Here is a 14036-nt window from a genome sequence, read left to right as displayed (position 1 = left end):
AGTGACTCCATTATTTTACCAGGAACAGAAGTTAAACTAACTGGTCTGTAATTACTCGTGTCACCCTTCGATCCCCCTTTCTGAATTGGGGATACATTTGCACATCTCCAGTTGTGGGAACCTCCCCTGAGTCCAATTATGCTCTCATAATTATGGCTAAGGGTTTGTTTAGTTGCTTTGCCGTCTCCTTTAATATAACCGGATATATCCCATCCACCCCAGATGCCTTTCTTATGTTTAACTTCAACAATTTCTCCTCCACTTTGCTCTCAGTTATTAAAAAATCATTAAGTATCCTGCTACAATTTGATAACCTTCTGGCATTTTCCATCCTTAATAACTCCTCATGTGTGAATGTAAATGCAAAATACTCATTCAGTTTGTTTGCTATCTGAGCAGGATCATCAACAGTCGAACCATCGATGTCAAGTGGACCAATCAGATTCATCCCCTTCCTTTTAGAGTTTATATAAGTAAAGAAATCCTTGCTGTTTTTCTTAGCATCTTTTGCCAAGGATTTCTCGTAATCTGCCTTCGCCTGCCTAACCTCTTTTGTGACTAGATTACAGACTAGCTTATACCTGCCATAGGATTCTATGTCGCTTTGTAATTTATATGCATCCCATGCATTTTTCTTCTCTGTTACGAGTCTCATTAGTTCATTAGATAATCATTTAGGCCTAAACCTTGAACAATATTTCTTAATGGGTATGAACTTTTAGTAGCTTCCACGATTAATTCCTTGAATGCTTCCCACTTAGAATTTACTGTTGGTAACATCGTCAGTTGATCCCACTGTACTCACCTTTATGGAAGCAAAAACCCTTTCCTTTACCTGATGGTAATTAAATCTTTAAATAAATCCCACATCAGTACACTGTGATCACTGCCACCTAATGGTTCCTTTATCTGCAAATTCTTAATACACGAATGATCACTGCTGATAACCAGATCAAGAGTTGCCTCTTGAACATGCTGCTGCAGAAAACAATCATCCAATAAATCTACAAAAGTCTGACTAGTGTGTGAGTGACCAACCCACAAGTTCCAGTCAATATCTGGGAAGTTAAAATTCCCCATTATAAGACATTCTGATTTACTAGCCCACTCTATTTCTCTGTACAATTGTTCATTGTACTCATTCAAGTCATTAGGCCTATTACACACTCCTACTCTTATTTTTGCTTTCGCAGTGCTTATGTCACACCAAACTGACTCCACAGTGCACTGTTCATCTATATCAACTGGACGCACTTCTTTTGATTTTGTGTTTTTCTTAATTAACAGCATAACACCTCCTACCTTTCTATCTTGTCTATACTTTCTGTACACATTATACTCCCCAAATTCCAGTTCAGCATTCCTTATATCTGTGTGATACCACGTCTCTGCTATCCCAACAATATCCGCCTTTGATGTCTTGACCAACACTTCAAATTCATCAAATTTATTTACTATACTTCTAGCATTGGTATACATGCTCCTATTCCTATTGCTAGTTACCCTAACACATCCCATATACCCACCTATTTCAGGATGACTGCCATCCGTTCCTGAAACCCCCAACACCCCTCAACTCCAGGTCGCTACTTATTCTAATAGAAGTTGTGCAAGAATCACCTTCACCTCTGCCTATGGCTACTGTTAGTCCTTGTATCCCCCCAAGTTATCAGTTTTCCAACCCACCTAACACTGCCTTGATAGCATCAGCAAATATTCTTGTACCCTTTCTATTTAAGTGTATCCCATCCCTGTAGACGCAGTCTCTCCTGTTAACAAGTACAGTCCAGGCTGAAAAAAATTCTACCCCTTAAGCCTTGAACAATCTCTCCAGAACTGAATTGATCGACAAGGCTCTCATCATATACTCCTTCCTATTGTGTCTGAGCAAAATTGCAGACACTTTCAAATCCAACCCTAATTCTCGACTTTTGTTCAACAGTGACCTGTACTTGTTAAGTAATTCTGCCGGTCTCCTACTCTTAATATCATTAGTGCCGACGTGTACAACTAGATCACCTTTTGTGCCCTTAAAAGATGATATCTGCTCTACAATGTCATCAACCTTTGCTCCTGGCAGACACACCCTGGTCCTGTTCCACCTATCCTTTTTACAAAGCATGTTTCCTGTTTCCCTGATAAGAGTCACCAACAACTACTAGTTCCTGTGGGACCAGCGCATTCTGCTTTGGGGATTGCCGCTGTGTTGCGTGATGACCAAGTGCAAGCTCTGGCGTTGATGTGGGCAGCTGAGAGCCTGATGGGCCCCTCAATTTAGATCTTTCGAGGACATCCACCCTGTCCTTCAAACTCTCATATAGGCCCATAACAACGCTGAGTTGTCGCCTGATTTCCTTACACTCCTTACATCGCGCACACACAAAGACATCCTCCATGGCAATATCATGTTCCGTTCCAGAGAGTTTGGCAAACATTTCACAAGTTGCACATTTTTTTTAGGCTGTGATGCGTTGGAGAATCGCCCCCCCTCAGTTCTCCCGAGTCACAGCACTCCTGCCACTTTGTGCCCGTTGCTTTGCTGCTCTAGTTTGGGGCATGATACTTTAAATTAATAAGATCAATAAATTAAATTAATTAAATAAGTATCATAAAGAAAGGAATTGGTTTAAAGAGAATGTTATATTACTTAAATATAGCACTTTCTTTTTTTATACATTTTATATTAATTCTATTTATATTATAATAATGAAGTATATCCTAATGATCACGAAACATTTTCATAATTAATTCAGACATTATATTCCGGTAACGGTAAAGTGCAGCCACTATCAACCCACTGCAGGATGGAAGCCTCCTCAACAATTCATGCTGAGGAAAATGGACCATAATCTGCCATGCTGGTCCAGTGCGGGTTGGCAGATCGACCGTATTCAGCAGTCAGGGGCTTGAACCCCGGTCTACTCAAAGAGCGTGTGCTACTGCACTCCTGCTCCTGACCACTCGGCTACGGAGGCACAGTGTTTAAATGTATGTAGTAACTCTACTAGACATGGAATTTACTGTTATCACAAAATGTTAAGGTGATGGTTTTATTTAACTTAATTCTTCCTTTAGTCACATTAATATAATATAGAAATAAATATATAGAAAGCATATATCAAATAAACCCAAAAATTCCAAATCTTACCATGCTGCCATAATGTCTGAGAAAGGCATCGAGCTAACACCAACCTAACATTAGCAACTCTGTCCCAGCAGAGTTCTAATAAGTGTGGCATCACTTCTTGTACGAACAAATCCAGTGGCAGCGAATCTTCCTTTATAAATTCTTGACAAAGATATACATACCTGCAGATGTTACAATAAAGAAAACATAAAATGTAGTAACAGGTTAATTAGAAATTTGGCAGCAGAAAGAATTTCAAACAATACTAAATGCAGGCTTTACCCAATGCATTTTTAATTCAGAAAGCAGAAAGTACAAATTAGCAACTGAAAGAGAAAGAGAGAGAGAGAGAGAGAGTCAGTAATCCCTCACCAACTGTGAGGTATATGTTCCCAAAAAGTACTGCTTTTGGTAAAAATATTAAAAAAAAAAAAAAAAAAATTTTTCCATTTATGCAACATAAAAATTATACAGTTGACAATACAATAAAGGGATAAGAACAGAAACACATGTACATGCATTGACTATCCTCCTAAGTTGCACCTTCACTTGGTACTGCAAAATAGGTAATCTCCAAAGCATAAAAAAAAAAAAAAAACCCAAATACCACACTAACTAAAACATAAATATTAGTCAAAAAATTATGAAAATCTATAGGGGGCAGGGAGGCAGCAATGAATCCACACACTGCAACACTGTATATATGGCAATGAAGAGTGCATCTCAGCACCAGATATGTCATAACTTTTTTCATGTGTGATACAATGCAAGGCTTTAGATATCTTAAAATACCATGTAGATGGACTAATAATAAAATAGCAAATGCTTAAAAAAGCGGTACTCACTGTGAATAAATCTGCATGGTTTAATTAAAAAGGGTTGGTTAATATTTAGGATGAACAGTTTAGTTAAAAAGACTAAGGGAGGGATGAAAAAAATATAAAGTGTTACTTCAGAAATTAGAATAAGCGCAAGGAAGCAGGTGTGTACCCATCTAATCCTTGGTTGTCATTAAAGTAGGGAAAATAGTTGAAATTAAATAAATAATGTAGTGGGCCAATAGTCATTATGGGGACTTTCGTTGGATTACAACGTCTTCAGTTGGCAATTGAGTGGGTAGAGAATGCGCGCGATATTTAAGAAATTATTTATACTCTCGTGATGCACTTTTTGACATGTGGTAACCTCCACCGCAAGAGGTTCCAAATCGGTGAAAGGTTGAAGGAAGTTTAGTGTCTAAGACTTTAAGATTGGAATGGTGTCGATACCACTCAATGGCTAGTGCTTCATATTGAAGAATCCTATAGCTGGATTTGAGTTTAATAATAGAATCGATGAGAGGGGTGTGATTATGGATTTGAGTGTGAGTTGTGAGTTCTGTAACGGTTTGGTTAGTCGTGAGACTGTAGTGGTGGTATTATGCACGGGTATTAGAGGTTTTGGACGAGCCATATTTTTTAGTAGTGCTTCCAATGTAACAGGTGTCGCAGTTTGGCTGGCAATTGATAAGGTATATTATATTATTAAGATCGCTGATAGGATATTTATGTATGTCTTTGTAAGAGCTGAAGAAAGATCCGAGTTTATTGTAAGCGGAAAAGACAAGAGAGATATCAGTATCGTTGAACATACGGTGGAACTGTCCTACTAGTTCACTGTGATAGGGGAGGACTATGCGGATGTTTGTATTATTGTTATGTGTGATCGGGTTATTAATTTTATATTTGGCGATGGCAATTGTATGTAAAATAAGTTGATGGGGGTAACCTCTGGCTATGAATTTATCAGTGAGATATTGGATTTCATTGTATAGGTCATTTTGTGAAGAGCTATATTTTAGAGCATAGATTTGGTTGTATAAGACGGCTTTTTTAGTGTTAAGGGGGTGATGTGAAACGAAATGAAAGTATTTGCTGGTATGTGTGTTTTTCCTGAAAATTTTTGTACTTGTTTTCTGACTGTTATGTTGATGGTGAGGTTGAGAAAATTGATCTGATTGTTTAGTCCAATTTCAAGGGTAAATTTAAGCCTGTCATGTACAGAATTAAGTTTTGAAAAGAGATTGTCGATGCTAGGTCTATAACCTATTACAAGGATGTCGTCAGCGTAGCGAATGTATAATTTTAATTCAGAGGGAAAGGGGTGTAGAATTTGGTTCTCGATGGTTGCCAGGTAAACCTTTCACCAATTTGGAACCTCTAGCGGTTGAGGTTACCGCATGTCAAAAAGTGCATCACAAGAGTATAAATAATTTCTTAAATATCGCGCGCATTCTTTATCCACTCAATTGCCAACTGAAGATGTTGTAATCCAACAAAAGTCCCCATAATGACTATTGGCCCACTACATTATTTATTTAATTTCAACTATTTTTCCCTACTTTAATGACAACCAAGGATTAGATGTGTCCACACCTGCTTCCTTGCGCTTATTCTAATTTCTGAAATAACACTTTATTTTTTTCGTCCCTCCCTTAGTCTTTTAACTCAACTATTCATCTAAAATATTAACCAACCCTTTTTAATTAAACCATGCAGATTTATTCAAGGTGAGTACCACTTTTTTAAGCATTTGCTATTTTATTATTAGTCATGTGTGATACAACATTAGAAAGGATTTCAATGAGTTCAATGGCAATCACTCTTTAGGTGTGCTGCAAGTATACATCTTTTAACTCCAAATATGACTCGAGTGACAAAAGTTTGGGAAACTTTAGAAACCAATGGGATTGAGAGACTGAGTGATTGATCTCATTTTTAAATGGTGTACTGGCAGTTTAAGCCATAATGTGCAAGTCAAAAGAAAAATAGTAACAAATAGGTTTGGTAACCTATAAACAGGTTACCACATCAAAAAGGTAAAAATAATGTACTAATGTAAATAAAAAGATATATATCATAATATAAAAGTATAAATTTAAATTTGTGTGTATAAATTAAAAGACTGTAGAAAGTTAAAAATATCAGACATACTGTCTCTATCATCAAAAATTTGGCAGGGTGTAAATGGCTGAGTCAGATTATTAAAAGCAGTGTAACTCTAAATACAGGGCATTTAATAAAACTTGATGAATTTAGTAGTGTGTATGTGGCGGTACTGATGAGGTCCGTTATGTCAAGGAGCTAGGTATATTCTTGCTGTGTGTATGCTATTATCAAAAAATTTTATTATTTCATACAACACCTCTACTTTTTTTACTACTGAATACATCATGAACAGTCAAATTAACAGAACAAATTTATCCGTGAAAAGATCTAAACTCCCAAACACTTCCACATTCATTTCACAAATATATGGGGAAGAATCTCATGCATTGAGATTGGTCTCAGTACCAATCTCAATAATGAACATTTCCTTATGATCTACCAAGCCCACTTATTTTTATTCCCAGAATTCCATTTATCAGTTGATTAAACTATTGCCCATCCCAGTTGTCATAATTATTCGCTGTACAATTCTTTTCACTTCAGAGGTAGTGCATGTACAAATGTTAGCTCTGATATTCCCCCTGTCAGAGACAGTAATTTGGAATCTCCTCTTTTCTATCTTCTCTGCCTTAAAATCTCTCTGTCCCATTCTGTCAAATTCATCTGTTGCCTCTGTCGATCTCCTAGTTCCACTTATCACTTGGAACTCTTTGACTTCCTCTTTTTGAAGCTTGATTTTCTCCAGTCTAACTTTCATAACAGTGAGGTTATTTTCCTTGGCAATTTTAATGTTCACAACTCCAGCTGACTTCAGTTTTCTAGTCACATGGACACTGATGGTTGAGATGCTGAGGCTATGACAATTACTAATGACCTTGCACAGATTGTTCATTTACCTACCAGAATATTTAATTCAAATATAAATTAATTGAATTCAGAAATTTATTTGCCAACAGATTAAAATCAGTTGCATCAGTGTCAATGGCGCCTCCGTAGCCAGGTGGGAAGGAGCAGCAGTGCGTAGCACACGCTTCTTGATTATGCCGGGGTTCGAGCCCGTCACTACCAAATATGGAGGATGTGGAAAGGTCAGGGAATGACCGCCGCATATTCCCGGAGCAATATGGCCTTAGTTGCTAATGCTCCTAAAAAACAAATAACAACAGCATCAGTGTCTCCAGAAAAATGAATCTAATCATCTTAACATTATTTCTTCTTGTTGGAGAAAACTTCCATTTCTTCAAAAATTTTGTTGGTTTGCTTTTAATTGAGACATTTTGCTGATGCCATAAAGCATCAGTAAAACTGTCTGTAAATTTGATATATTCTATGAAGGTCTGCTTGCTATGACCTTCATAGAATATAAGAGAACTTGGCCTTTGCATTAACTTGGCATTGAACTTTTAAGAGAACTTGGCCTTTGCATTAAAAAAAAAGTCCCCAAAAGATCAATTGAGATAGATTCAAATTTAGTCCTTTTCCACATAGAGGGAAGGATGGAAATTACGACCACTGATAGCCACATGGGTAAGAAAGTTGCACTTGACCTTCTGTCAGAATTTGGTTCAAACTATTCATGCAAGGTATCAACTAGCTGAAAACCATGCAATATCAAAAAATTTGACTTTAACCAAAATTAGAACTAAGGAATCTATTAAAAACTAGTGAGAGTGATTTATGTTTTGACAATAAAAGGTCAACATAGCTAAAAAATACAAATTGTATAAACATCCAATATAATTTTTTTTTTTTTTTTTTTTTCATTTTTCATTCAAATATTTTGAATTGACCCATTACATTTTGCATAAATATTTCAAAAATGCCTGTAATCAAAAATGACTGCAGGCCATTATTTTAAAATACACTGTTATGTTTTGTTATTTGGTTTTTTAGGAGCATTAGCAACTAAGGCCATATTGCTCCGGGCATATGCGGTGGTCATTCCCTGACCTTTCGGCATCCTCCATATTTGGTGGTCACGGGGTCGAACCCCGGACTAATCAAGAAGCGTGTGCTACGCACTGCTGCTCCTGCCCACCTGGCTATGGAGGTGCCTAAAATACACTGTACAAATACAAGATTTTTAAAGGCTTTATAAGGAGGAACTCTTCAGATCTCTTCAATAATATGCACATAGTAAAAAAAGAAAAGTTTTATTTATATATATTTTCAATTTAAAGGTTTAAAACTTTGAAATAAATAAATTTTATCCCTTAACTTACCAATACAATTTAGTATTACAATTTTGAGACTGTGAACATTATTTATTATGCATAGATGTTTTTTTTTTTTTTTTTTGTTAGTTGTTGGCGCATCGGCTTCTGTGGCCATAATGCATGTCCCAAGGATTTTGCACTACTCTGATCCAACCCTGAGGCGGGATACGAACCCGCGACCGCATAGATGGTATAGTGATCATATGTAGTACTGGTATATGGTGCTTAAGAAAGAAAAAGCATATGAATTAATGCAAGTAAAGAGATGACAATAGCTGGTGAAAGCTGTCAGATAATATATTATCTGACAGCCATCCCTTTTTTGTCCTCTAACAATGCCAAATACACAGACAGCTTTCCATCTTAATCTTTGCCTACATAATTCTAATTAATAATGTTTCCTAGCATTTAAACTCTCTTCCAGGATAAACATTAAAAATAGTAATTAGAAGAAGTAATTAGTAAAAATTATTGATCTTCAGGAATATACAGTGTATCATACCATGTGGGACCCACTTCAGGGAAGAATTTAGCACTTAAAAACAATAAAAAAGGTTCGTGGAAACAGGTCTGATTTTCCTTTGTTTCTGAGTTACAGACATTTCTGTGTTCTAGCAATTACACAAACTGAGTTAGCATAGCTGGCTCCATTCAACTGTTTACAAATAATATTCAAGATCTCATAGAGGGCCTTGCCCTCTATGAGATCTTGAATATTACTTGCTAAATAAGAAAAAACCTTTCATAGTATACACAAACAGCTTGCAGAAACTGTTTCATTTAGAAAATGAGTTTCAGATGGTGGTTCAGCACCAGAACTGTTGTGTTGGAAGAACAGATCATCAATCATGTTGAAGAAAATGATGGTGACAGCATCTGAAGGATAGCAACAGCAGAATGTGGGATGTATGACTGTGTAGAGAATTTTACAGGACTAACAGCTTTATCCACATCATCTTCAGAGAGCACAAGGACTTACTCAAACTGACTTCCTGCCACAAGAATCTTTTTTACTTGGTTTCTGCAGATGTGTGCTCAGATCAGCATTTCCTATCTGCTTCATTGTTTACTGATGAAGCTTGATTTACTAGGGATGTGTGGTCAATTTTCACAATGCTCATCAATGGGCTGAAGAAAATCGCCATGCCATTGTTCAATCAAGTCTAGCAACAATGAAGCAGGAATAATTAGTGACAATTCAACCAGGCCTATTGTTCTGCCTGAGAGATTAACAGGAGCATCCTACTGCAATTTTTAAGAGAACATTGAAATGAGTTATTGGAAGAAGTTGCACGTGATGCCATTCCTTGCAAGTGGTTTATGCATGAGTGAAGCACTGTCATGCATAAACCACAAATAACCATAAACCACATAAATCATACATAAACCTTAAACCACGAATGAGGCTTATTTTAGCAATATGGCTAAAATAAGTCTAATTTTATTAGATTACTAGAAACTTTTACTAGAAACGTTTTGGATTAACAATACTCTGCAATACCCTAATACATGGATAAATCACACAGGACCCATTGTCTGGCCTATATGTTAAACTTCAAGTATTGTTTCTCAGTCCACTTGCCTAATTTTTCTGGATTTTGTTGCAGTAGCATTCCCTGATTACTATCATTAACCACCCTGCCAAACTTCGTATCATTTGAAAACTTAGACATCAAGCGTGATATGATTTCATCAATATCATTAATAAATATTGTATATAGCAGTGGACCCGGCACTGAACCCTGAGGGATTCCACTAATAACATTAGTCCAAGAAGAGCATCATCCATTGATGTTGGTACACAGTTCAGCAGGTGCCTCCGTAGCCAGGTGGGCAGGAGCAGCAGTGCATAGCACACACTTCTTGATTAGACCGGAGTTCGAGCCCTTGACCACCGCATATCCCAGGAGCAATATGGCCTTAGTTGCTAATGCTCCCCAAAACCAAATAACAACAACAGTTCAGCACTTTGTCTTCTTCCACTCAGCCATCCCTTTTTGTCCTCTAACAATGCCAAATACACAGACAGCTTTCCATCTTAGTCTTTGCCTACATAATTCTAATTAATAATGTTTTCTAGCATTTAAACTCTCTTCCAGGATAAACATTAAAAATAGTAATTAGAAGTCATATGTGATAGTCACTTAAAACTCGAAATACTTTATATATCCTCCTGTCTTCAACTACAGTAAACCCCCGCTATTCGAGGTATCTGTATTCGCGTATTTGCAGTATCTGATTTAATATAAAATGAAACCTAAAAAAATGTGAATTTTAAATCGCCGTGAACATTTTCCTCCATAAAAAAACATGGGCGTGGCTAAAATCATCTTTCCCGGTCAAAACAGTGCTCACTGGGTGGGGGAGAGGGGTGGCAAAATCGCGAGCGTGGATGTTTCTCGCTAATACTTGTTCAGTATGTGCTATGCACTTGTCATGGAAGGTTTAGTCATTTGCTTTTAATTTATATGCTTATAAATTGAATAAATTTATCAATTTATAAATTGATATGCTTACAAAAGCAAAAAATCTACCGTTTTGCAGTGTGTTAGTGAAAACAGACTTTTTTGAGAGTATTAACGGTAGAAAGTGACTTTATTGTGGACAAATTCTTTTCTAACCTCTACAAAAATATGGCTATGAATAACAAGGGAATTGTGAAAAGATCAAAGAAGGTGATGACATTAGCGAGTAAAATTCAGTTATTAGACAAAATTTCTAATGGTGAAAGTGTCTCGTCGGTGGCAAAACATTATAAAATGAAGTCAACGGTATGATCAGTCAAGAAATCGGAAGAAAAAATCCGCCGTAGTGTCCGTGAAAATGCACTAAGTGCTTCAAAAATTTTCTCTGTAACTCGTGATGTTAAATTAGAAAAAATGGAAAAGGCTTTAATCTGTGGATAGAAGACCGAACTCAAAATAAAATTCCCTTAAGTTCACTCATCATTTGTGAAAAGGCAAAACACCTTTATCAACACTTTAGCGAAACTGGTGATAGCACCGGTGGGATAAGTGTTTTAGCTATAGCAAAGCCGCTGGATTGAAAGATTTGTTTGAAATTTCTAATAAATATTACATTTAATATTAAATTGTTTCTTATTTTCATTTCGATGCCTTATGCTTGCATTTCACTATGTACTGTCTATGTACATAGTCATATTATGAAGGTACATATAATACATACATATACAAAATTTTAGACTAGTTTTTCTTATATATTTCATACTTTGGAAAGGAACCCCTTTATTACTAGGCGCCTCTGTAGCCAGGTGGGCAGGAGCAGCAGTGCGTAGCACACGCTTCTTGATTAGACCGGGATTCGAGCCCGTCACCACCAAACACGGAGGATGTGGAAAGGTCAGGAAATGACCACTGCATATCTCGGAGCAATATGGCCTTAGTTGCTAATGCTCCTAAAAACCAAATAACAAAGTAACAAACCTTTATTACTATGGGAGCCATAACTCGGTATTCGCGGCATTTCTCAGGAATGTAACGTAATCCCTGTGAATAGCGGGGGTTTACTGTAGTTGCTTAAATCCCTTGGTATAATAATATAGTCAATAACATCAATTTATTTGTTAAATTTCTGTTTTACTTCAAAAGAGTTACTTCTTTCTTGTAATAATGTGAGAAAATCACTGCAACCTTCACCATAATTATCAGCCACGTAAACTAATAACTGAATACTGTATATTTTCCTTCTAATATTATTGTGAAAATTTAAGGGTATGTTCATTTGTTCCAGTGGGATAGAACTTGGTACAAAATTATAAAGGGGTAAGAAATAAATTAATTTCTACTTCTGTATATCTAAAACAGTAGGTTAAATAATTTTCTTACTTCACTGTTATATATATATATATAAATGATACTTTTAGTATAACCTTTTATTTTAAATAACTTACAACTTAAATAATAATAGCTTATCATGTGCTAGATAATGGTAATTTGCATTTTTGTATTCACAGACCTATTAGAATGGTAAGCAACAGCACAAGAGGCATGATCAGTTTCTTGTGAGGAGGAGAATCATTAGAGAGTACAGAGTTCAATATGTGTAGGATTTAGGGCTAAACAGCCTCAGACTGCGCAAACAGTTTACTACCATATAAATTAGTGCATTAGCATCATTACATAACATCTCATGTTGTGTAATGATGCTAATGAATTCCTTCACAACATGAGATGCCTTCACAACGAGTTGCCTTATTCGAGGTATAATGAGAAGTTACATAATGATCCCACTGCACAACTTCGGCTGATTGGTTGGTTATTAGGAGCATTAGCAACTAAGGCCATATTGCTCCAGGGATATGCGGTGGTCATTCCCTGACCTTTCCACATCCTCCATATTTGGTGGCGACAGGCTCGAACCCTGGTCTAATCAAGAAGCGTGTGCTACGCACTGCTGCTCCTGCCCAACTGGCTATGGAGGCGCCGAGTTTTATGGTGCATCAGCATCTAAGGCTATTGTATGCCAACACTTCGGCCGATTTACTGTAGTAGTAGTAGTAGTGGCATGTGATGCAAGAAAGCAAGTGTATGAGCTTATGCAGCATCAGCCAAAAAAAAAAAAAAAATCACACCATTACCTCCAAATGCCTGTCCAGTACCTCCTTAAATTTATTCAACCTATCAACTTCCACAACGACAGATGGAAGTTTGTTCCAGTACTGTGTATAGATATAATGCACACACTTCTTGATTAGACCGGGGTTCTAGCCCATGACCACCAAATATGGGAGATGCGGAAAGGTCAGGGAATGACCACCACATATCCCTGGAGCAATATGGCCTTGGTTGCTAATGCTCCTAAAAACCAAATAACAACAACAACAATACTATTACTGCTAAAGAATAAATAAATGTCATTTAAACTTTTTAAGTGCCATGGGTATTAATTATCCAAAATAAACTTACATTTGTCGGAATAACCATTTGGAAGTATGAACGAATTTTTCGGCAAGCTCTGCAAGCACAGTTTTACATAAAAGGAGGTTTGCATTTTCACTCAGCTGCTTAATCATAACTGCTACCTAAAGAGACATCAACAACATTAAATATTAAACTACATAGGTTGTGTAAAGTTATACATACAAACTTTAAAATTAGTACAGGTATATCCCGATTAATCTTGATTTTAAGTTAACCTTACTTTGGTTTATGTTGTTTTACATCAAAGTTATATCATCTGAGACTAACACCTTTCAGTTTTTCTGTTTGCCAATTGTTGCTAAGTTGGTGATTTTTGTTGCCACTATATTTGGTGACTATCATATTTTTATTTGTGTGGTAATTTTGTGTCACAGTTTTAGACATCTAATATTTAATGATTACTAAATTTCAATCTAGTGAACTAGATTGAAATTTAGTAATTTTACACTCATTTACACTTATATTTGTAATAATATAACTGTTTTTCAAATATGATGCACATACTCTTTTTTTATTTTTATATTTTATTTTGATTGGTGGGATTTATTTTTGTTTGCATACAAGTCATGTTGTTTCAATAATTTTTATTGCAGTTTCCAGGGACAAGAAAGTTTTCTCCCACGGAAATGGAGTAGGTAATTCATTTACACTTACATGAGCAGGTAGCTATCAAATCAAATTCCTTAACAACATTAAATAAGATGGTGATTCCAGTACCTCCTGAAAGCACAACAGCCTCTGCATTACTGTAAAAGAATTGTCTCAAAACACATAAAATAATTTTTTTTAATGTAGTGTATTTAAAAAATACTTTACCCTTTTGTTC

At 36.2% G+C, this 14036-nt stretch overlaps 1 protein-coding gene across 4 annotated transcripts in view; it reads right to left on the bottom strand.

Moving 5' to 3' along the window:
* LOC150082631 (serine/threonine-protein phosphatase 4 regulatory subunit 1-like) overlaps nt 1-14036 on the bottom strand; it is a 677709-nt gene that overhangs the window by 6516 nt on the left and 657157 nt on the right. For all 4 annotated transcript variants that reach the window (XM_090377553.1, XM_090377552.1, XM_090377554.1 and 1 more), the window contains 2 exons: nt 13196-13311; nt 3149-3309 (listed from right to left, as the gene is read on the bottom strand). In XM_090377553.1, coding sequence (XP_090233679.1) covers nt 3149-3309; nt 13196-13311 — 277 coding nt within the window. The remainder of the gene's footprint in view (nt 1-3148; nt 3310-13195; nt 13312-14036) is intronic.

Source organism: Mastigoproctus giganteus, chromosome 7 (genome assembly GCF_048544385.1).
Source record: "Mastigoproctus giganteus isolate SK-2022 chromosome 7, ASM4854438v1, whole genome shotgun sequence".
Lineage (NCBI taxonomy): Eukaryota > Metazoa > Arthropoda > Arachnida > Uropygi > Thelyphonidae > Mastigoproctus > Mastigoproctus giganteus.
Note: the sequence above shows the minus strand (reverse complement) of the source record. Positions and strands in the feature narration are given on the sequence as shown.